The sequence below is a fragment of the Nannospalax galili genome, unplaced genomic scaffold, assembly GCF_000622305.1.
Source record: "Nannospalax galili isolate Female #2095 unplaced genomic scaffold, S.galili_v1.0 scaffold488, whole genome shotgun sequence".
Taxonomy (NCBI): Eukaryota; Metazoa; Chordata; class Mammalia; order Rodentia; family Spalacidae; genus Nannospalax; species Nannospalax galili.
The window spans coordinates 521,572-546,715 of record NW_008360316.1 but is presented as its reverse complement, the minus strand read 5'-3'; the positions used below and the strand labels follow the sequence as shown (position 1 = coordinate 546,715).

Below are 25,144 nucleotides of genomic sequence, written 5' to 3'. Positions count from 1 at the left end.
AGAAAAGACTTGAATAAATATTCACTACGTTTGAAGAAATGGACAAGAAGTGCTGAGCACGATGGCACATATTCATAATCACAGCTAGCAAAAGGCTGAGGTGTGAGGATCATCATGAGTTTGGAGCCAGCCTGACCTACATAGACTTTTCCTAAAAAGAAAGAAAAGGGGGGACTGGAACATTTAAGAGCACTTTCTGCTATTGTAGAAGCCCTGAGTTCAATTCCCAGCATCCACATCCAGTTCCAGAAGATCCAACTCCCTCTTCTGGCCTCCATGAGCACTGAAAACACTCATGCAGGTAAATTTAAAATAGTAAATAAAAATAAACAGGAAAGAAGAAATATGCATAAGTATGTGGACTAATCATAGAACACACAAAAGAATACTTCACAGTCATTATAATGGCTGCTATTTTTAAAAAGGTAGAAAGTAGTGTTTGTGAGGATTTAGAGAAATTGGAACCCTTGTGCGTTATAAATAGGAAGGTTAAATAGTGTAGCAGCTAAAAAAAATAATAGGGCAGCTCCTCAATGAATTAAAAATTGAATTACCATATGATCCAGCAATTTCACCTCTGGATATACTCAAAAAAATAATTGAAAGCTGGGATTCAAGGAGGATTTGTGGACACCTATGTTCATAGATATTCCCAATAGCCTAATGGTGGAGAGACACAGGAGCCAATCAACAGATGAATGGGTAAAGAAAACGCAACAATAGAACAATCACCTTAAAAGATAAGGAAATGAGTCGGTCACAGAGGGACAAACACTGCATGAGTCCACTCATATTGAATACCCAGGGCAGCCAAAATCATAATAAGAAAGGTAGAGTGCCAATTGCCATGAAATGGAGAGCAGAGGACTGGGAAGCTATTATTTGATTGCAATAGAATTTTAGTTTGTAGAAGTTTAAAAATGTTCTGGAGATGGGTGGTGGTGACCAATGTAGAAATTGTGAACACCCTTAATACGAATCGCCTGTAGTGTAAATAAAATATACATAAAATGGCAAAGGTTATGTTATATAAATTTTACCATAATTGAAACAAAACTAGAAGTATTCCCTAATAGGTCAGAGGATCTTGTTGTTATATAAAGGACATACATTGATACCAATATTATTTCATGTAACAGAGACCAAAATTTATAATTATATAGTTTATAATTATAGCTACATATTATAGTCTACAGTATAACTATATCATATAGTGTATAGAATATATACATATATAGTATGTTTATATGTATATATACATTATACAGTATGTTTATGTCTAAACCAGAAATGATTGAAAAAATGTTGTTTACTGACCAGGCCAAGTACAAATGTCAGGAAAAAAAATCAACTTGTTCTCAATGTAGTCCCTGTCCTGCTTTAGGGAAGTTGGAAAGCTGCCATTTTTTTTTCCTGAGACAGTGTCTCACTAAGTACCCCTGGCTAGTCTAGAATGTGCTATGTACAGAGCAGGTTGGTCTCAAACTCACAGAGATCTGCCTGCCTCTTCTGCCTGTAGTGGGACTAAAGGCATGCACTACCAAGCCAGGAATGTGGCTTTCTCTTCTGAGCAATCTACATAGGAAAGGGAGGGGACCGAGTGCCTACCCCTGAGTTTGAGTGCCAGCTGGCTCTTCCATGCCTTGGGCATCATTTCCCTCCGTGCCTTCAGGACAAATTGACTGTTGATAAACTTGCAGATGCTAGAAATGCTGAAGGTGACTTGAGGGTGAACGATGGAGAAATAGTCATCTAATCGAATCTTCTGGGCTTGGAGTCCTGGGATGAATTTCTGAATATTCACTCCAGCTTGCTTGACCGTCAGCTATTCAGAGGACACATGTCAGACTGGGGACAACACCAACTTCCCCCATCAACTTTCCCTTAGATATGACATTTTAGCTCTGCTTTGTGACTCAGTGGAGGCAAAGGGGGTCAATAATGTAATAAACATCACAGAAGATTTTTGTTTGGTTGTTTGTTTTTTACTCATTCAAAGCTAATATTGGGAAGAGAACACAATAGGCTGAGAGTGTTTAGAAGAAAATTCTGACTGACAAGAGATGTCAGGGCTCTCAACAGGGCCAAGAGTTCTCTCCTGGCTCTATAATAGATGTCTTTGTCTCCCTCAAGCCCTATCATAAACTAGCAAATTCTGAACCTGTCATCAGCCCATCAATGGGCTGGGAAGATGCTTCCCTTGTCTCTCCAGGGCTCACACAAGAGGATGTGAAACAGGGGTCCTTTGCACAACATAGCCAATATTAGCACAATGTCTGGGAGACTTAACTCTACAACCTCTGAGAATTTTGTCAGGCTACAGAAATCGGCCTCTTATATCATTAAATGTTTTGTTATCCTATCCCCAAAAGTTGAAAAGGAAAGTAGTATTTAAAGTAGATTAGAGAGGCTGGGGAAATGGCATAGTCATCAAGGACACTAGCTGCTCCTGAAGATGACCTGGGTTCAGTTCCCAGCACCTACACAGCAGCTAACAACCATTGGTAACTCCAACTCTAGGGCTTCTGATCCCCTCTTCTGGCCTCTGTGGGCATTGCACAACACAGGTGCATTTATATGCAAGCAGGCAAAACACTCATATACATAAAATATAAATCAAAAAAACTTTAAGTAGATTAGAATTTAAATTATTTTTATATTTTATTTTATTATTTCTTTTTATTTTATGTGTATGCATGCATTGCCTACATGTAGGTAAGTGCACCTGTGTTGTGCAATGCCCAAGGAGGACAGAAGAAGCTGTCAGATCCACTGGAACTGGAGCTATGGACAGTTGTTAGCTGCCATGTGGGTGCTGGGATTTGAACCCGGGTCTTCTGCAAGAACAACCAGTGATCTTAACCGCTGAGCCATCTCTCCAGCCCCCAGAATTTAAATTATTAATACTGTCAGTAATAATCATCCTTGTGGCATTGAGAAAGCACAGCATTTATTGATTTGGAATCCTGGGTTGCTACCATCTCACGGTATTTATTTATGTTTATGATACCATAACTTCTCTGTGGGCAATACTACCTCAAGTGGGTAAATTTCATAGACCCCCATATCTAGCAGTCAGCTGGCAGGTAATACATATATGGTATCTAATAAATATCAGAGAAAAGCATAACAGCTGAAAATATTTTAATGGATTTTTTTGACCAAACTCATTTTGCCTTTTAAATGAATTAAAAATCAATTCAGCTGACACCCTTATCATCTATGACTATATTTGTTTCTTTTTGTTTGGAGACAGGGTCTTTCACATGTAGCTCAGGCTGACCTCGAACTCAACTCCTGTTCCTGCTGCCTCAGCCTCCTGAGGGTTGGGATTACAGATGTGCACCATCACATCCAGTTGAAAGATATTTTATCCCAGGAAATTGATAGCAATCAAACTTAAGTGGTCATGCTCACACACTCCCATAGTACGTAGCAGGAGGTCACTACAGACCAAAATGTTTTTTTATTTATTTTTATTTTATGTGTATGTGTGCTTTGCTTGCTTGTATGTAAGTGCATCCATGTCGTACAATGCCTGCAGAGGCCAGAAGAGGGCATTGGATCTCTTGGAACTAGGAGCTATAGACAGTTAACCACCATGTAGGTGCTGGGAACTGAACCCCAATTCTCTGCAAAAGCAGCCAGTGCTCTTAACCACTGAGCCGTTATCTTTTCAGCCCCTGGAGTGAATTTTAAAGTCTCTTCCTCTGGCCTTTGTTTCTAATCATAACTCACCCATTCATTCACTCTTCAACTCCCCTGTTACATTTACCTTAAGAAGGTCCTGCAGTCCAGAAGATTCTACAACACAAGATGAAGTCAATGGCCCTCCAAACTAAAGTCTCCTCTCACAAGCCCTGTGAACTTACAGACTTAAGTCCCCACCTGCCATAATGACTGTAAATCAGGCCTCCCCTCCCCCAGTTATTGCCAACCCCTGGCTCCAGAAGGGGAGGGCCTCTCACTGTTTCATCAAAGACAATGTGGAAGGGGAAAGCATTGCAGAATGTCTTCTCTTCGATCCACAGTCTCTCAGGATAGATGGGCTGGAAAGTGTCCCTGAGGTACCCTGGAGAGAGAGGGGTGGGGGTGGGGGCTCTAATGAGTGGCAACTCCTGCTGTGGCCCTCACACAGCCGTGCTTGAGACAGGGATAGAATCTTAAGTGTGTCACAGGCAAAGTGCGATCCCGGTTCTTTAGCACGGGCCCCTTCAGCGTCTCCAGATGGCCATGGCAATTCTTCTTCCAAATTAAAACAAACAGAAAACTTGCGACCAGGTTGAGAAGCCCTCCTGCCCCCTGCCAAGTTTCTGCCCACTGCTGAAGAGTTTCAGGGCCAATTGAGTATGCCTCACCACGAAAACAGAGTAAGCATTGTAGCGGTGACAGGCAGACAATGAGCCAGCAAAGGAGAGCGTGCACACCCGGCCTGGCAGCAGGGACGTTTGCCATGGAGCTTTTTAGACTGACAGTTTGGGGTGGCACGTGAAAATTTAACCAACAGTCTTATTTGGCAGGGAGTGCAGATTCGAAATAGAGCCTTTTTGACATGAAAATCTCCTAGACAAAGGATGTCAACTGTGTGTTTGACTCATTTGCCACAGCTTGAAGGACTCAGAATGCAGCTCTTTGAGCACTGCGGACCTTCTCCCAGATGCCCGTGATTTGACCCACCGAGCCATTACTAGGAGCTTCTAGCTCCCTTCTTCAGTAGGTCACAGTCCTAATTCAGACTCAGGTGTTAGGTCCTGGCTGTCAGACCAGCTCATGCCCAAAGAACCACTGCAGAGAGCTTATTACCTTCATTTTGCAAATGGAAAGATGGAAGACGTTGTCCAATGTTACAGCTTCTCAGGGACAGAGCCAGAAATCTGCTTTCTTGGCCCTTGTCCTGCTGTCCTTTACACTACTGGCTGGCCATGGTTCGTACCCACAGATTTCCAGTCTGGTAATGCATCCCAATCAAGAAGGCCTAATCCAGAAGAGCTCAGTCTGCCTGCACCCATCCTCCTCATCACAGTCCCAACAGGAACCCATTCCAAGTCAGGACTTGCCCTCATCATGGGAGATACAATGTCTCTATGTTACCCAGCACACATCTACTTTTTTTTTAAGAGCTGGTGATGGAGAGTCAGAATCTGATTTTTCTTTTTTGTTTTTTGGTTTTTTTTTTTTAGTCTTTTTGGGACAGGGTCTCTCTGTAACCCTAGCTGACCTGGAACTTGCTATGTAGACCAGGCTGGCCTTGAACTCACAAAGATCCACCTGCCTCTGCCTTCCAAGTGCTGGGATTAAAAGCGTGCACCACCATGCTAGGCTAGAATCTGGTTTTTAAAATTAAAGATCATAGCTACCAAATCCAAGCTGTACAGAAATCGGAGGTATCAAAATTGTAGGGGGGTTTGTCCTATTTGTGTACAGGGATTGCCTCTTCTGAAAAACAGGCAGCCTTCTGATTTGAGAGCTGGGAGAATGGCCAACTCACCTTTTCCAAAGGGGAGTATCCCCCTCACAACCTCCCAGTGGGATTTCTCCCCAGGGCAAATAGAGGTGCTCAAATATTTCTCCTTCATCCTTGGAAAAGTTGCCTGGAGAGCCTGCAGAGGGCAGGGGGAGAAACACAGGTACCTGGTCACAGGAATGGAAAGGAGCAAGCCCTGCCTGCTCACCTGGGCCCATCTTTATACATTGAGAACATCTGTGACCAGAGGACAGTGTGAGGGTTTGCAAGGTCAGTTCTCTCAAGAGCTTAGGATGCCCCAGAGTTCTAATCTAGTTAATCCTCCCACTGTTTCTCTAGTAAAGGCAGCAAGAAATTTTTACAAAATCTTAAGGGAATGCACAGAGGAATTCTTAAGGGAAATCCATTGTAAACACACTAAGGATCATGTTTTCCTAAGTGTTATTATGGCACTGTATCCCGAGATTAAAAATTCAAATTATGGAGCAGGTGTATGGGAAGATGTTCACCGTGGTCTTGTTTACAGTAACAAAATATTTGTAGGTAATGAAAATGCACAGCTGGGGGCTAGTTAAGTATGATAGGAAGAGACAGGAACAATGTCTTTAAAAAATTTTTTTTTAATTTTTTTTTTATGTGTATGAGTGTTATGCCTGCATGTATGTAAGTGCACTCATGTCAGAGGACAGAAGAGGGTATCAGATCCCCTGGAACTGGAGTTACAGGTGGTTGTTAGCTGCCATGTGGGCACTGGGATTTGCATTCAAATCTTCTGCAAGAACAGTTCTCTTAACCATGAACCATCTCTCCAGCCCTATGAACAGTCTCGAGAAAGGAAATAACTCTTCTTAGGCAATAAGGGCAGGGCCCTTAGTTCAGCAGTCAAGGGCATTTGCTGTTCTTGGAAAGAACATGAGTTGGGTTCCCAGCACCTACACAGTAGCTTACAACCATCTGTAACCCCAGCTCCAAGTGATCGGATGCCCTCTTCTGGCCTTTGTGGATACTACATAGATGTGGTATACGTGCAGGCAAAACACTCTCACATAAAATAAAAATAAATAAAATCTTTTTTTAAAAAAGACAGGGTCTCACTCTTTAGCCCAGGCTGGCCAAAAACTGATGGCAATCCTCCTGCTTCAGTCTCCTAAGTGAACTAAAAGCATAAGTTGCCATGTCCAGCTCTGACATTTTTGAAGGTGAACAGTTTTCATGCTAAGGTATATTCCAGACAGTCTATATTGCATGTTGAGTTAACTTTAATTTTGAATTCTCAATGGAGTGATTTTTACCCATCTCTACCCTGTAGACACTGGCAATGCCTGGAGACATTTTTAATTGCTACAACTAAGGGGGGCAGAGTTCTATTTTCACAGAATAGGTAGATGCCTGGGGTGTGGTGAGGGATCCGATAGCAAAAAGTATAGCCAATCACAACCAAGAATCATCTGGTCCACTGTCAGTAATGCCAGGCTTGGGCAAGCTTGCCTTAAACTTTACTATTAAGGTTGCGTTGTGTGCACAGAATGTTCCAGATAAGTAACCCCCCTTGGGGGAACTGTTTTCTGAAGACAGCATGCCCTTTACCTCTTGGTCTCTCTGGGTGTCCTGATGGTCTTGTAACCTGTTTGACCTTGTACTCTTTGTCTGCCTGCAAGCTTTCTGCACAACCAAAAACACAACGTGTTCCTTTTTCCCCATCTTCTCCACTTCTTCATTCATGTCAAGGATATTCATGACCACATCAATGTCAAAGAAGTCCTTGGCCACAGCCTCAATGATACCTGCACAGAAGTACACCCAGGGGTAAGCAAGGGCAGAAAGCAGTGTGTTGGCAAAAATCACTAAAATGCCCAGTTGAACAACCTCTGATGAATTTTCTCAGCTCACCAAGCCCATGCCCTGCTTCAAGATAGATATCCTATGACAGATTAAGGAGGAGAAAGAGTACACAGAGTTTAAGGTGTATATGTGAATACTGAATATGTCCCTGCAATTGTAATTTCTACTTTAACATCTGTATCAGTTACTTTTCTGCTGCTATGATAAGACACTATGACCAAGGCAACTTATGAAAGGAAGGGTTTATTAGGCTTACAGTTTCAGAGGGTAAGAGTCCATCAAGGAAGGGAGACATGGTGGCAGAGGTGGCCAGAATAGAACGCTGAGCATTCACATCTTCAAGCAGGCACAGGAAGCAGAGAGAGCCAGACAGAAAGTAGGCAAGCTACATAGTCTCAAAGCCCACTCCCACTGATGTGCTTCCTCCAGCATGGCCACGCCTCCTAAATGTTCCATGACCCTCCCCAAACAGCTCCATGAACTGGGGACCAAGTATCTAAAATTTTGGAGCCTATGGGGGACAGTCTCAAATTACCACATCTATTTATGTTTTTTTTATTCCAGGAAGATATTTAACTCATGAAATAAAATATAAAAATAAAAGAAGCAAAATTCAGTTGTAAAAGTATTAAAGATCATGTTTCAAAAGTGTTATTCTGGGACACTATCTCAGGGTTAAAATGCAAAATATGGAGAAGCCACACATGGAAGAGGCTCACTAACGTATTGTTCATATTGTAACCATGGAACAATGCAACAGCAAGTGGCCAGTTAAAATAATTATAACATTAAATATCATTCAACTTTTTGAGATAGGATTTCAGGGGCCGGAGATGTGCCTTCATGAAGTATTTGCAGAGACTGAAGGGTGCACTGGGTTCAATCTCCATCACCCAAGCAAAACAAGAAAAACAGTCTAAATTTTGTCCTAAGACATGGTTTTAAAGACCATGTGAAATCATGAATGCAAGATTCTTCTACAATGCTATATTTTTTTAAAAAGAGCATATATAAAATCTCTATAGAAATGTCATAAGTGTGTAAACATCCACGTAAAGTGTTACAAATCATTCCCTCTTTTGGCCTTCTGGAAATTATTCCAAAAGCTGCAGATCCTCACAGCTGGGCTGTGGCCAGACTGCGGGAAGCTTTCCACATTCCCCAAGCCCTCAGAGCTCTGAGATGGGCTAATGCATTTCCTACCTGGTACGATGTGGCACAGACCTCTTCTATCAGAGTAGTAATGCAGAAGCATCTCCCTGTTGGCTCCTCTCTCCACACGAAAGGATGGTGCATTCATCTCCTGATTAAAAGACACAGCATGTTTCCCCAAGGAACATAAATTGTCATGATTTTTAATAGACTAACTGTGACCTGTTTAAAATTAATTGGTTTAGGTTAGCATACAAAATCCTGAGCTCCAACAAGGCATCGCCACATATAAGTGTCATTATTCTTTGTTCTCACTTGTTCCCCTCCCAGACTGCCCCACCCCCAGCCCCTCCCGCTGGCTCTTTCCCAGTTAGAAGCTTCTGGTTTCTTACTTCATGTAGTCCATTACCCTGTCTACTTCCTACATCCCTTAAGATCTCTTGCTCTCCTCTCATGATCCCCTTTCTATGTTGTGACCGCAACACACACATAAGCATGCACACACATATACATATGTGCACACATATACATAATTTTAAATCAAGATTCTGCATATGAGAAAAAACATGCTATTTGTCTTTCTGAGTCTGGCTTATTTTGCTTAACTGATCTCTAACTGTATCCATTTTCCTGCCATTGTCATGATTTCATTTTTCTTTAGAGCTGCATAAAACTCCGCTGTGTGTATGTACCACATTTCCTTTATCCATTCATCTGTTAATGGACATCTAGGCTGGTTCCATTTCTTGGCTATTGTGAATAGTGCAGCAATAAACATGGATGTATAAGAATCTCTCTAGTGTGTTGGCTTAAAGTCCTTTGAGTATATATCCAAGAATAGCATAGCTAAGTCAGAAATTAGTATTTTTGAAATATTTTGTTTATTATTTTTATTTTTTATGTGTATGAGTGTATTGCCTGCATGTAGTTGAGTGCACCCATGCCGTGCAATGCTGAGAAGGTCAGAAGAGAACTTCAGATTCCCCTTGAACTGGAGTTAAGGACGGTTCGTAGCCACCATGTGGGTGCTGGGAATTGAACCCAGGTCCTCTGCAAGAGCAGTCAGTGCTCTTAACCACTGAGCCATCTCTTCAGCCCCAGAAATTAGTATTTTAAGGCTTTGTGAAGCAAGGGTGCTTGTCCATTACAGCACATAGAACTATGTCCCCCTCATCTCTCCATCCACTCAACACCATGCTTTCAGCTCCTCTGTGTAAGGAAGCTTGCACTTCCCCTAAACAACTCTGTATGGCAATTATCACCCCATTTTAAAGAGGAGGCAATTGAGGCTAAGGGAAGTTAAAGTGAGATGAATGTTAGAACCCTAGCTGAGACCCCATGAGCCTTAGCACCAGGCTGTGTTGCTTCTACGCACCCGAAAAAGGTCAGATGCTGCAGACCTTCATGAGTCTCTGCTACGCTTGGTCTGTGACCAGGTACTACGAGCATTTCACTTGCAGCAAGATCAGCAGCTGGGAGGACCTTGCAAGTGGAAGGAATCAACTCATTTTTGTACTGGGAGATTGGTTCTATCTGTGATATCAGGTTACACATTTGGAGAATAGAATCTTCAAGAACATACCAGAAGAAATCTGTGTCTTGAAATGAGCATATCATGATAGAAGAGAGATTTGTGAGTTAAGGGTGGATGGGTTTTCTCAGAGAGCAAGCAGGGAGTCCCCACTCAGCAGCAGCTCAGCACCCTGAACACAGAGCTTTGAGCTGAGGTGGAGGGGTCCACTGCTCTTCATGATGGAGGACTGGTAGTGAAATGGGTTTCTTTTAAAATTTCAAATATTCATTTTATATTTCCAAAAGTATGTTAGTGGACAGAAGTGTACATATATGTGCTTACATATCTTTTGTGGTATATATGTGTGTGTGTTTTGTCTATGTTGGTATGTATATGTATTTACATCTCTTTGCTCTGTGTGTGTGTGTGTGTGTGTGTGTGTGTGCTGTATATGTGGTATATGTGTGTGCCTATGTATGTAGAGGAACGTGCACAACCATGTGAACACTGCAGAGGGCAGAGAAATGTGTCTAATGTCTATATCATTCTGTACCTTATTTCCTTAAGACAGCGTCTCTCACTGAACTCCTGATTCACTGTTTCTGGCTAGGTGGACTGGCCAAAGAGCTCCTGGTCACCTCCTAGTGTTGGGGTTACAGGCACACACAGCCAGCATGGCTTTTATTTAATGTGGGTGCAAGACATTTGAACTCGGGTCCTCATGCTTGCAGAGCAAGCTCTCTTACCCACTGAGCCACCTATCCAGCCCCAGTGTTTACAACCTGACTAACTTAAAGAGAATTTGATGAAGCATATATAAAAATTTAATAAAAGAAGAAATTACAAGTTAGTTTTCTGCAAGAACAAGCAGTGTTCTTAGCTGCTGAGAAGACCTGGGTTCGAATCCCAGCACCCACACGGCAGCTAACAACTGTCCATAACTCCAGTTCCAGGGGATCCAATGGTCTCTTTTGTCCTCCACGGGTATTGCACGACATGGGTGCACTTACCTACATGCAGGTAATACACGCATACACATAAAATAAAAATAATAATTTTTTTTAAAAAGTTAATTTTAAAACCATATTCAAATTTTGCCTGGTGACAGGAAAATAATGGAGGTCGCCAGGTTCCAGCCTCTGCTCTGCCTGGACCCTGCCCTCCCAAGCCACACAGCTTCCAGAAACACTGTAGAAGTTCGTGATTCGAGTCCTAATCAGTGTCTCCAACTCTACAAATGATATTTAAGTTTTACTTTTGTGTTTTGACTAAAATAGGATTTTTCTAAAATGTGTAGAATTAAGACAAAGAACCTGCAGAATGGAGCATGGTTTCCAGGGACGGAAAGATGGGCTTGGACTCTCACCCAGTCACCACAGCCCAAGTGATGTGGGTCAGTTCCTTGGCCTTTCTGAGCCTCAGTTTTCTCATCTGTACAGTGGGCTGATAAGAACAGCAGATCTTAGGAGTGTTAAGAGTGTTATAAATTACATACCACAACTTATGCCACATAAATAGCAGTCAATAAAAGTCAACTAAAAAATAACAAGATTGGACCAGGTACATGTGAGACTGAGTCACAAAGATTACAAGGTCAAGCCCACTCTGGGCTACATAGCAGGAACTTATCTCAAAAACAAAACAAAAACGCAGTGAAACAACAACAAAAACAAGCTTAAAAGCATAGTGATAACCAGGAATGCATGGTTTAAGGAAATCAGCATGATTTTATTTTTTACTAAAGAGATAAACTTTAATATTGTAATGTTGTAAAACTGTAATAGTCTAAAGTACTACACAGTTATCAAGTACCACAATATATGTTTTATCCCAAATTGTATGTCATAACACTTAGAAATATGTTATTTACCTTACTATATGGAACATGCCTTCACACATCCTCTTCCTAGAGTGGTTTATTCTTATTGCTTCTCTGGCAATATGATTTTGGCATATGGAGGGGAGGGGAGTGTTTGGCTTTCAGAGGAAGGGCAGAAGGACTGAATATAAAAATAATGGACTTGGGCTGGAGAGATGGCTCCATGGTCAAGAGTGCTTATTGTGCAATCATGAGAAATGGAGTTCAGGTCCCAGCACCCACATAATAGGCCAGGGATCTCACACATACTAGTAACCCCAGCTCCATGAAAGACAGAGACAGCTGGGGCTTGCTGGCTTCTAGCCTCACCAAAAAACATGAGCCCTGGGTGCAGAGAGAGACCCTGTCTCAAAGGAATTGGCAGGGAGTGACAGAGGAGGACATCTGGCATCTTCTTCTGGCCTCCACTGGTGTGCACAGGCTCATGCACCTGCCCCCACATGTGCATATATGCATAAGACACATACAAACAAATACACATAGATAAATGAATAAATGTTTTTAAAAATGAACTGGGTACTTAAGAACCACGATTTCTTTCACTTTTATTCCTAAGGGTGATAGTAATAGGCTGACACATAAAAAGATATCCCATAATAAAATGAAGCTGATGATTAAGTAGAAGAATATTCATACATCTCTGGAACTGTGACTCCATATATTGGTCAAATTTCAGATGAAAGATATGGTATTTTAAAAATATTGGTGCTGGGCCTGGAGAGATGGCTCAGTGGTTAAGAGCATTGTCTGCTCTTGTGAAGGACCTGCCTTCAGCTCCCAGCACCTACATGGCAGCTAACAACTGTCTGTAACTCCAGTTCCAGGGGTCCGACACCCTCTTCTGGCCTCTGCAGGCATTGCATGAATGGGTGCACCTACATACATGCAGACAAGACACTCAAACAAAATAAATTATTTTTTAAAATAGTTCCATTTATTGGAGGATTCTAACTGTATTTTTTCATATCCTCTTTATTGTGTTTTGGTGAAGAAATGAGACAAGAAGTTGTCATGTAAATTCTTGTAATTTTAAAACTTGCCATAATGAACAAAGAAAAAAAGTGGAGAAGAGAAGTTACTATTTCTGAACGCCTTTTCTGGGCCTATTACAGTGCTACAGACCCTTCTGTTACTTTCAGTCCATGCATCACAGTGAGGTGGATTATTTGGCTCCTTCTTTTGTCTGTGTATCCAAGGCCTTAAAAACTGCTTCATACACAGTAGGTGCTCAAAAAATATCTAGGGATTGGGTAGATGACTCAATGGGCAAAACACTTGCCATGCAAGTACGAGGACCTGAGTTTAAGTCCCCAGACCACTTAAAGCCAGGCATGGTGTTGCACATCTGTAAGCTCAGCATCCCTACAACAAGATGGGATAGGGACAAGGCAGTCCCCAGAAGTTTCAGGTCCAGCCAGCTTGGTGTATGCAGCAAACAAGAGGCCTTGGGTCAAACAAGGTGGGAAGTGAGGACTGACACCCAGGTTGCTCTCTGACCTCCATGGGTGTGCAGTGGCACACAGGAACACACACTCCTTTCTTCCTGTCCTCAAGAATTACACAGGCTAACAACAGAACAGGCTCAAGAACCCGCTCTATTTGAAGGTGATTAGGGTTTTTAAGCCTCCAAGTCCTCATGTGCAAAGTGAAAAAAATGCTTTTCTCTTTTTACATAATAATAATCGAGTATACTTTAACATACATGGTCCCACCCTGCCAGGGTGCTTATGAACACAAAATAGTGTTTATAAAAGAAATAGTGAGGCCGGGTGAGGTGGCACACGCCTTTAATCCCAGCACTCGGGAGGCAGAGGCAGGTGGATCTCTGTGAGTTCAAGGCCAGCCTGGTCTACATAGTGAGTTCCAGGACAGCTGGGGCCACAGGGAGACCTTGTCTCAAAAAGACCAAAAAAAAAAAAAAAAAAAAAGAAATAGTGAAGAAGGAGCTTGATAAGTTATACAAGGCCCTAAAAATTAATAAACTATTATTATGCTACGGATGAATACCACATCATCACAATGAAATGTTTTTATGTCTAAAAGGAGAGTCTAGGCATCTGAATTTCTAATAATTTCTACAAAGAAAACAAGCAAGGCACGAACTCCAGAAGGGAAATTTGTTTCTTAACGCCTTGGTCAGTCACCCCATGGGTCCATCATTGTTGTACAGCTTCCTGTTCTGATTCTTGGCCCTGTCAAGTCTTCTCTTTCTGAGATTGAACAGCTTGAATCTGGTTGCATAAGCTATTTATCAGCTCCACCCAGGCTAAGAGAACTGGGGAGAGATTTCAGAAATCCATTGTAGCCTGTTCCCCAGCCTTTGCTCCCATTGTGATGGGCACCCCAGATTCATTCCAAGCCCACATCTGCCCTGTGGAAGAGGCCATCCCTCACCGAAAGGGTCTCTTTGACAGCCAGTTTAAGGAAGGCAGCAGGTATTTACCTTTCTTTTTTCCACCAGAGAACTCCAGGGTCCACAGTCACCAGAAACCAAAAATTCTATGGCTTGACTGTAGAGATTCCATTCCCCTGTGCCTGCTCCTCTGTTGGGGAGGCTGGAGAGGGCTTTTGCACCTCTCAGGACCAGATGGCCTTACCTGGTAAGACAGAGCCAGATAACTGTGGAGGGCATCTAGGTTTTCAATAAACTCTGTGAGGTTTCCTCCCAGTGTCCGCAGCATCCTATCATAGCCGGACCTCTTACAGAAGTTGAAGAAGTACTCTCCAAAGAGTTTCAGAATGGCTTCCATAGATACATCTGCAGAAAACAAACCCCAGAAAGAGCCCTGGAAGGTGTGTTCTCCCTTGGGTGGTCTTCATTCATTTTCAAAGCGTTCATTTCCTGCTGTTGTGAAACTTACTGAGCCACTGTCTAATCCTTCACCTTCATCATCAGTGACATGTTACAAGGCATCATAAACAGCCCAGGACAGCCTGGGTTAACCACGGGACTCTCCCGAGCTCATTTGCTCTTTCCCATGGCTTCTAGGACAAGTATTTCCAAAAGAAGGCTGTAGAGATATTGTATTCCTTTGACCACTGATCCTCTGTCCAGACCCAGGTTAACGGTGATCTCTCTACCACCTCACACATCTTCAAACCAGCAGCCTAATATGGAATCAAAGGCTGTCTCTGAGAAATAACAAACACTGCAATAAAAAAAAAAATTCTTCTCCAATTTACCGAAATGACCAAAGTGGCAGAAGGCCTATGGTGTACTCCCCCTTCTCTCTCAGCCTCACCAGGCCCCAATCTCCCTTCAAAACACAATTTTCATATCACATTCCCCATGCGGATATCCCAGATCACACTGACATGCTCCCCAACTGTTGCATTTCTTTCTTCTTATCAATTCTGGTGGGTCACAACTGTGTGCCTGTTTTTTGAGGTAGGCACAAAGCAGGTGCTTGGTGAACTCCTGAGGTAGATCTGCAGCATGAGGTGGGGGTACGGCCTACATCCCAATTCCCCACATGTGTGGTTGGGAGGGAACATTTTTTCAAGGGTAGTCTGTAGTATTTTTTGTAATGTTCTTGAATCAGTTATTCTCAGAGTATGATAAAATCTTGGGAGTAGATGGTGCTATTAACATGCCCCTTTTTGTCTAGATGTGTCCTTGGAAGCTGAGGCAGAGGCCAGACTTGCTGCCATAACTCTGACTAAACTCCATGCCCTCTGCACCGCATCCCACAAAAGGTGATGGCTGCTCTCGCTGTCACTGTGGGCACAAGAGGTAGACCTCAATTCATGCTATCAGCCTGGAGCCCTATGACAAAATTCTCTTATTTCTGCTACAGTCCTGACTCCCGGTGGGGCTAGAAAAAGTCTGGGACCCTTGGCTCTCTGGGCCCTGCATCCCTGAAGGACTGTCTGTGCTCCCGCTGGATCATGCTACTGTACACCGCTGAGTCCAATAGAGTGGCAGAGTCAACACGGCAGTCCTCGCTTCCCAGACTGTTGGAGGTCGAGGCAGGTGGATCACAAACCTGGGGCTTGTTTGTGCTACAGAGAGCTCAAAAGTAGCCAGGACAAATTAGTGAGACGCTGTCTCAAAAGAGAAAGTAAAAAGAGTGCTTGGGGATACAGCTCGGTTGTGGGATGGTTACCTAACACCCATGAAATTGTAGGCTCAGTCCTCTCTTTCTCACAAACACACACACACACACACACACACACACACACACACATTTACTCATGCATAACTTAGGTCAGAATAGCAGGTTTCCTGTAGCTCCCTGTCCACAGCCAGACCCCAGACAGAAAACTTTTCTGGAATCTGAGCAGGACATAGTACCAACTGAGCTGGTCTTGTCTAGTCAGAGGTAAGTTATACTCCAGTTGGATGAAAGGGTGAGAGCCATGGCCGACATTAATCACATTTTTCATGCACTTGCTCACTTGTGTCCCTCCTACCTGGCAGTAGGCTTGTCCATGCCAGAATTCAAGAGCCACCTGCTCGCCCCTAGGTAACTGAAATAAATCCTGCTCAGGTCTTTCCTGACCCTTGGGAGTTCCTGGGAGGATTTCTGGGAAGTATGTAGACAGAGGTGGAGCTCCTGCTTCAGCTGCCACCCACCTCACACCTCCTTTCCACAGGAATCCGGCTCCTTCCAGCTAAGACAAAACAGCTGCACTTTGAAGCCTGCAGGCTGGAGCTTTGCACAGGTGCATCCTGTTACCTGCAGGAAATGCACAGGTCTGTTCTTTCTCCCAAGAAACTGTGCTGTCAGCAAAGTTGAACTTGGTTAACAGTAACAGCCTTGTGTAGAAAGATCGCCTACTCAACTTTGCTTAATGCTGAAAACTTGGGGGGAAATCCATGGTGTTGCCTATTTCGGGTCTAGTTATTTTGTCTCTGAGTGCCTGGCACTGTTAGCAGGAAAGGACACCTGGCAAAGGCTAACTTCCTTAAACCGCAGCCTAGTCTTGGGTGGGAGTTACCATCTGTTCTGGACCTTAACTGCATCTGGGATTCTTAGTTCAGAATGTCTAACAGAGGACAAAGGCCTCCTGTTAAAATCAACACCTGTTTTACTCTTTTATACAGTCTCATCGCTGTGAATTTAGGATTCTGAGAGTTCTCTAAGTCACAGGGGACCAGAAACATATGGAAAGTGGGAAGAAAAGGCAAAAGTTCCCCAAACACAAGTCTGCTTTAAAATGTTATTTACTAGCGCAAAGGAAAATCTGTAGTGTGTGGTAAGAGGGAAACAAAAAGGTAGGTGTCTCTCTGCGTATCTGCACAAAGTTTACTGGCAGCAGGTTAAACCAGAGACTTTTGGGATTGGTTTTCTATGGGACCTTGGTGGGAATGGGGTGGAAAGAGAAGAACTATGTGGGGTGGGGAACTAATGTTTCTAAGCAGAACTTTGTGAAGAACTCTGGCATTAAGAATCATGTTAGTGTTTCATGTGCTTAGGAGGAATAAGGACAGAGGAGAGCCTGAGACAGAAGATGAAACTAAATTAACATTCAAAGAGCAAGCTCAGCTACTCAGGAGGCTGAGGCAGGAGGATCATAAGTTTAAGCCCTGCCTGGTATACAGAGCTAGTTCAAACTACCCCAGGCAACTTAGTGAGACCTTGTCACAAAATAAAAAGAGAGGGCTGGAGATATAGTTCAACAGCAGAGCAGTTTCTAACAGGTGTGATGATCTAGGTTTAATCCCTAATATTGACGGGGACAGGGGATGGGAGAAGGGAGATGGAGATAGAAACACACACAAAGAGAGAGAAGCACAAAGAAATTGTCAGAATAATTTCAACAGAAATTTTTGGATAACATAATTACCCAGGGGAAAAAAAATAACCCACATAGACTGGAGAGATGGCTCAATAGATAAGAGAACAGACTGCTCTTGAAGAAGACCTGAGTTCCAATGCCAACACCCATGTAAAAAGCTGGGTGTGGTCCTATGTGCATCTGTAATCCAAGCACTGGGGAGGGGGTTCCGAGATACGAGCATCACTGGGACTTGCTGGCCCTCAGCTTAGCTCCAGGTTCACTATGAGACCCGGTCTCAAAAGAAGAAGGCATGGGTAGGTGAGATGGTTCAGTGAGTAAAGGTGCTTGCCAACATGCCTGACCATGCAATCCCCAGGACCTACATGGTAAGGGAGGAAAACAGATTCCCCCAAATTGTCCTCTGATACACAAGCCATGGCATATGCAAATAATATAAATTAATATAAAAATACATAATAAGAAGAAAATGATAGAGCAGGATGCCCTTACATTTACCACATACACATCCAACTTCATGGGCTCCTACTGCATGGTATAAATAAGTACCCTTTCTTGATGGACCCACAGCAAAGGGCATTTGGGACGTCATAGTCACACACACACACACACACACACACACACACACACACACACACCACAGATAAATATAGCATAAGACCATGAAATCCATCACAGGATAGATAAATGATTGATTTATAGGTGAGTGATAGATAAATAAATACATAGATAGATGTATTTATCTATCTACCATAGATAGATAAATACATAGATGCATAGCTAGATACATAGATGGATGATAGGGGACAGACAGATAGATGATAGATTAGCAGGTGATAGGTAGCTGGATATTATATAGATAGATGGATGATAGATAGATGATATGTAGATAGGTATATGCATGCCCACTTGGAGGGCCTGACAGGTGACACTGAGTTCACCTAGTATCCCATGGTGGATTTTAGATGCCATCCGCTACTAAACAGAACCAGAGCTCCTAAGAGAAACAGAATATTCTAGGATTGGGGCAAGGACGGCACAAATTGAATCTGCCATACCAGAAAGAAGCGTTAAAAGTGATGGCGATGTCAGAACAGTTCCAGAGGACTTCCACTCACTAGGTCTTGAATTTGAACATCAACATAAATAATTAAAGGAGTGCAATCTGTTTTTAAAAATAACAATCAAGACCACATTGACATAAATAAATAAGTAGGAAAGAAAGGAAAATTGCCCTCATGGAAGTCTAAATGACAAATGTAAAGGGACTAATATGCTTAGACAATCACTGTCTTTCTTAAGTATTAATTCAGATAAGAATTTCAGAGTGACATAGCATCAATGATGACTAAATTCACACGAGAGAGTTTGAGAAGCAATAAGATGATGTGCATGGTTTGAAAGTAGCTTCTCACAAGATACTAATTACAAAGAGAAAGATGGTAGCTTCAGAGTGGAAAAGTCTGGCAGACTCCAGCTTCACCAAGGGAACAGAGTTCATATCACCAACAGTGGGAAAACTGGGCACCCACCACCTGTTAGAATAATGGGAAGGACAAGAGATCCCTTCTGAAGTTTTCCTGCCAGGAAAGTGTCACCTGCATTATGTCACAAAGAACAATTAATGATCCTAAATCAAGAGACATGCCACAGCCAGGTATGGTGCTGTATGCCTTTAATCCCAGGACTCTGGAGGGAAAGATAGGCAGATCTCTATGAGATCCAGTCCAACCTGGTCTACATAGCAAGTTCCTGGCCATCTGGGGCCATAGAGGGACACAGTCTTAAAATACCCAAAGGAGAGCAGGGAGGAGAAAGAGAAAGAGAAAAAGAGAGGGAAGGAGAAAGAAAGAGAGAGAGTTAAGTTGGGCAGGAGCAACAAGGGGAGGTATGGTTAAAGGAGGGATCTAAATACCATCAAATTATATTGTATGAAAATCACAAAAATTCAACTAAAAATGGTAATAAGGAATAAAACCATTGTTAAAAGAGGGAGAATTGTTGAGCTTAGACTAGGGGAGGAAGACTTGCGGATGAGAAATTTTACTGAATTTGAATAAAACAAAGACAGAATGGGAAGTTATTTATAGAAAAAGCAAACTGGACACACAGACACATTTCCTGGGTACTTTAAAACCAAAGGTTTGAGAGGTGGTAGAGGACCACATGGAAACAGTTTTCCAGACAACTGGCAGTAGTTACCCATGAACTCACAGCAATGCTGACAGTGTGCACAAGACCCATGTGCACTCAAGCCAGACAAAATCCCAGCATAGTCTTGGGGAAGTAGGTAAGAAATCCTGCCCTAGTTACTTTCTATTGTTGTGATGAAAACACTGACAGAAACCACCTTGGGGAAGAAATGGTTTATTTGGCTTACAGTTCACAGTCTATTATCAGGTCCTCAGGGCAGGACCACGAAGGTATGTTGCTTATTGGCTTGCTCCTCTGGTTCATGCTCAGCCTGCTTTCTTATACAACACAGGACCACCTGCTGGTGGTGGCACTGCCCACAGTGGGCAGGGCCCTCCCACATCACTCAACAATCAAAAAAAAATGTCCCATAAATGTGGCCACAGGTCAATCCAATGGAGGAAATTCCTCAGTTGAGGTTTCCTCCACCCAGGTATTTCAAGATGACAAGTAAGGCTATCCAGCACAGCCTATCTGAAGAGCTATTGGCAACCAATGGCTACTGGGAGAAGGCAAGTCAGTCTCTGCTGCCAGAGTTCTCTCTGGGTCTCTTGCTATCAGGCAAATCACATAACATATCTTTATGTATATTTATTACTATCATTGCGGTGGGGAGGGGAGTGACTTACAACGAAAGGAACACCCAGTGCCTAGCTCCACTGCCCCTCAGCTCCAGGCCGCTCAGCTCTGCACCGCAGCTCAGAGCCTGCCATACCACATCACTCCCACGGCTCGCCCATAGTCACCACTAGCATTCGCCCATCCATTTTGGGCCCGAAGTCTCATTCCAGGTTGGTAAATGCCCCCTCTTGACACACAGGTGAGACACTGGGGCCATCTTCCTCCATGCCCACCTCAGGGGGTTCTCCACACCCACCAGCTCCAGGATGCTGCTTCTGTCCCAAGGTGGCGCCACAAGCCCCTCCTTCGGAGGCTAACTCTGCATAGTCAATCCTCTGCAGCAGGCCCCGCCCCTTGGAGGAACCAGAACCTCTGGTGAACAGTCTCATTTAAGGATAAGGCTCCAGTGGATGGAACCACACAAAAGGGCATTTGGGGACAGAATCTAGAGGCTTTTATTTATATACGTAGCATTAAATTGGACACCAGATAGTATAGGGGAGTGCAGATAGAGAAGGAAATCTAAGTCTAATCAAAATATATTGTATGAAAATCATAAAAATTCAATAAAAATACTTAACACACTACCCCCAATAACTCTTCCAGACTAAAGAGCCTGAAGGGACAGAACAACAGACATGATACAGAGTTTTCTTGTATTATAAGACATGATGAGTCAGTTTGGGAAGCTCTATTATGTCTGCATTCTACAGGTTACATGTCAAACTGCAGCAGCACCCTTTCCTGAGTTAGGTCCTGTACTTCCATAAGAGAATTTTTATCGATGAGGAGGTCATCTTATCTGCACCATGCTGACTGTCCAGGGGAAAGAGTAGATACAGATTCAGAGAGGAGACTACAGCCAGTAAGGTTGAAATGTTAATACTTGGTGAGGGATCGGGGAGGAAGGATAGAGGGGATTATTCATACTATTCTTACAAACATCTGTGGGTTTGATGGGGCTGGAGAGATGGCTCAGTGGCTTAGAGCACTGGCTGCTCTTGCAGAGGACCTTGGTTCAGTTCTCAGCACCCACATGTCAGCTAACAACTGTCCTAATTCCAGTTCCAGGGAATCGAATACCTTCTTCTGACCTCCACGGGCATTGCACGACATGGGTGCACTTACACAACTGTAGACAATACACTCATACACATAAAATAAAAATAAATATATTATTAAAAAACATTTTGGGGTTTGAATTTATGTCAAAGTAAAAAGGTTTAACTGATCGTCCTGAAAAGACCCGAGGAAATCTCATATGAGACGGCAGAGTGGAACACTGCTGGAACGACACTGCAATGTCACGATCTCATTAGGTATAATCGAACACAGTGTCTTCTTCTTACAGACTCATACTGAAATATTTATGAGAAAAATTGTAGGAAACTTGAGATTTGCTTCACAACAGTCCAACGGGAACAGAAGCAGGAAAAGCATCGGAGGGACAGATGAAGGAAGTTTGGTAAATACCGATAATCACTGAAACGGGGTGAAAGATGCAGCCTTCATTCAGTCTGCAAGTCTGTCTGCTTGGTGGGTGCATTAAAGCTCTATTAAAAGTTGGCTTTTATTTCGTTTAAATAAAATACTTCTTTTTTCAGCAGGAAAATAACTGTTATAAAACATCGACGCTTGGCTTCCCAGGAGAGGTGTGGAGTCTTCTACGAGGCTCTCATGAACCTGGACTTTCTGACTTAACAAGGTCGGCTCTTCTCTGTTCCCCAGTGTTTACTTCTTTCTGGGTTACAGCTCCAGGAACAGAAAAGCACAGGTGAGTTGTCCACAGCAGTGGGAAAAGACCAACTGCATAAGCCCTGGTGACACTGCAGCAAAGCCACTGCCACCTGCACTTCACCTCCTAGACAAAGGACACACTCAGGGCTGGACTTCCTGTGACCCTTCCCAACCTCCTATCATCCAAGATGGTGGTAAACCAAGAGCTATTTCTTTTTTTTTAATTATTTATTTAATAACCACATAATTAGAAGAAGCATTTCATTACAACAGCATTGACATATTCTATAACAATTTCCAGAGATAAGATGCATCTCTTTCAAAATTGGCTGTAAATTTTTAGGTTTACAGTTGAATTGATATAGTTATACAGTATTGTACTCAGTATAAGCCCTATAAGACATAAAATTAAATGAGGTTTTAAACTTTCAAAAACATCTCCTTTTCACTATTAAAATACAGTTTCATACAGAAAAATTAATTTTTAATGCAATTGACACTAAGATGTTTGCATAAGCATTTATAATCTCTATATATCTGATTATTACTAGTAACATTCAGTTACTTTCTGAGCTCCTTGGTATCTGAGCATGGATATAAAGTCATCAGGTAGATGGCAATGGTAATGTTTTTCACAAATTAAGGAGCAAATTTTTATATTTTGAGGACCACAAGTGGAGTAATAATGAAAATAAATATTTTTTTTGGAGCTGGAAAGGACCCTAGTAATGATAGCAGCTTAGGATATAGGATACCAGCATGGATATAAAGTCGTCAGGTATATTTCATTGGTAATGTTTTTCACATCTACTAATTATTAAGGAGTAAATTCTTATGCTTTGAAGAATTATTATTTTTTTAATCATTATACTTTTTAAAATTTTTAATAACTACATGATTAGAAGCTTTTCACTACAGCTTTAACATATTCAGTAACACACTCCAGGGCAACAGTACATCTCTTTCACAAGTGGGTGCAAGTTTCTAGGTTCACTGTTGAACTAATACAGTTATACAATACTGAACTCAGTATAAGCCCTGTAAGCTATAAAACTGAATGAGATTTTAACCTTTAAAAAATATTTCCATTTCATCTTAAAATATATTCTTTCATATAGAAAGACTCATTGTTTTTGCTACTAACACTGAGATGTTGGTACATGCGTCTCTAATCTGTATGTATCTGATTATTAGTAGTCATAATCAGTTGCACTCAGATCCTTGGCCCCTGTGTATGCCTATAAAGTCATTGGGTAGATTTCAATGGTAATGTTAATCACCTCTACTAATTAACATGACGTAAATTTTTATGCTTCCTCCACCAATGTAATATATTTTTAAAAATTTGTTAATTTTTTTTCAGTGTGTATATATCATACAGAACATCCCAAATCATCTTATTCAACTATACACCCAGTTTCCAGATGGCACCCTCCCATAGCCTCCCACCCCCAACTAGAGCCCTTATACTCTGTTATCCCTGATACTGTCTGCTGTGTAGTCAGCACCCCCAGCCATTCCCTACTACTTGTCCATCTGGTGAATCTAGTCAGCCTATCTAGAGGTCTTTATTTTAGGAAGGTCAGCTGTTCCTCATCTAGCTGCAATCAGTTGTCAAGAGTCCTTTAGATAAGATTGGGGTCTCCTGTTCATTTTCCCAGTTCTATGCTGGGTTACTATCTGGGAGTCCCTTTGGCCACCATGGCCAACAACTCAAAAGAAGGTATCACCTGTCTGGCATTGTTACTTGTTATGTAGCCTTTAGCTATGCCTATGAACTCTTAAGAAATTATATTGGCCCCTTTAATCTTTGGTTATACTTTCCTTTTGGGTGTTTAAGGCCATACAGTTGGCCCAGATATTTTTTTTCCTCAAAGTATGTCTGTTAAACATCCAAGAAGGTTAGTTCCACCACTCCGGCACTTTTAATTACTGTGTGCCATGTAGCTAAATCTTGGCCAAGACCAATTGTTCTCAGATAAGCCTTGCCTAGACATATACTTCTTGATCTGGTATGTATAATTTGTCAGTAGGTTGTTGGACTAATATGGTTCCTTCCGGTTTTTAAAACCAGCTAGGCATTACTTATCTAATTCTGCCTTTTAAGCTCACAAAGATGTTTCATGTTGAACCAGTCCATTTTACTGTTGATAAAAGAGGAATAATAGCTTTGTAAGAGGGCTATGCTTGCTATCTAGTATAACATTTAACCAGGAATTAAACTGCTGAAGTTTGAGCTTGCCTAATATATAGAAACCCTGGAAAATCCACTGACGGTCAAATCCTTATTGATCTATACTCTCTTGCCCACCCTCTAATGAAACTCACTAATACTGCCTGTGGGTTCTAGATCCTGCAAGAATAATTTACCTGCAAAATGATTTCATCTTTCTTTACTGCTGAGTGAAACTCCATCATATAAATGAACCACATATTCATTATCCACTCATCAGTTGAGGGACACTTAGGTTGCTTCCATCTCTTAGCTATTGTGAAAAGAGCAGCAACAGACATGGATGTACAAGTCTCTCTGCAATAGGATGAGTTTTTTAGATATATGCCAAGAAGTGGTATAACTGGGTCAAATGATAGGTTCGTCTGTAATTTTTTCAAGAGTTCCCCACACTGTATTCCATAGGAGTTGAACCAGTTTGCAGCCCCACCAGCAGTGGATGAGTGTTCCCCTTTCCCCACATCCTCTCCAACATTTGGTATCATTTGATTTCTTGATCTTAGCCAGTCTGACTGGGGAAAGATGAAATCTTAAAGTGGTTTTAATTTGCATTTAACTAATTATTAGTGATGTTGAACATCTTTTAAGATGCTTCATAGCCATCTTTACTTCTTTTGAGAACTCTCTGTTAAGCTCCTTAGCCCATCTTTTAATTGGGCTAATTTTGTCTTGATTCTGCTCTTGGGGCTCATTATATATTCTGGATATTAAACCTCTGTCAGATGTGTTGCTGGTGAAGATTTTCTCCCATTCTGTGGGTTTTCTGTT

General features: G+C 42.2%; 1 protein-coding gene across 1 annotated transcript in view; it reads right to left on the bottom strand.

Moving 5' to 3' along the window:
• The window catches only part of LOC103727194 (guanylate cyclase soluble subunit beta-2-like), a 109,702-nt gene that overhangs the window by 27,764 nt on the left and 56,794 nt on the right, over positions 1–25,144 (bottom strand). The window contains exons 4-9 of the mRNA XM_029559591.1: positions 14,448–14,608; positions 8,510–8,609; positions 7,052–7,248; positions 5,489–5,600; positions 3,969–4,072; positions 1,609–1,825 (exon numbers count right to left, since the gene is read on the bottom strand). Coding sequence (XP_029415451.1) covers positions 1,609–1,825; positions 3,969–4,072; positions 5,489–5,600; positions 7,052–7,248; positions 8,510–8,609; positions 14,448–14,608 — 891 coding nt within the window. The remainder of the gene's footprint in view (positions 1–1,608; positions 1,826–3,968; positions 4,073–5,488; positions 5,601–7,051; positions 7,249–8,509; positions 8,610–14,447; positions 14,609–25,144) is intronic.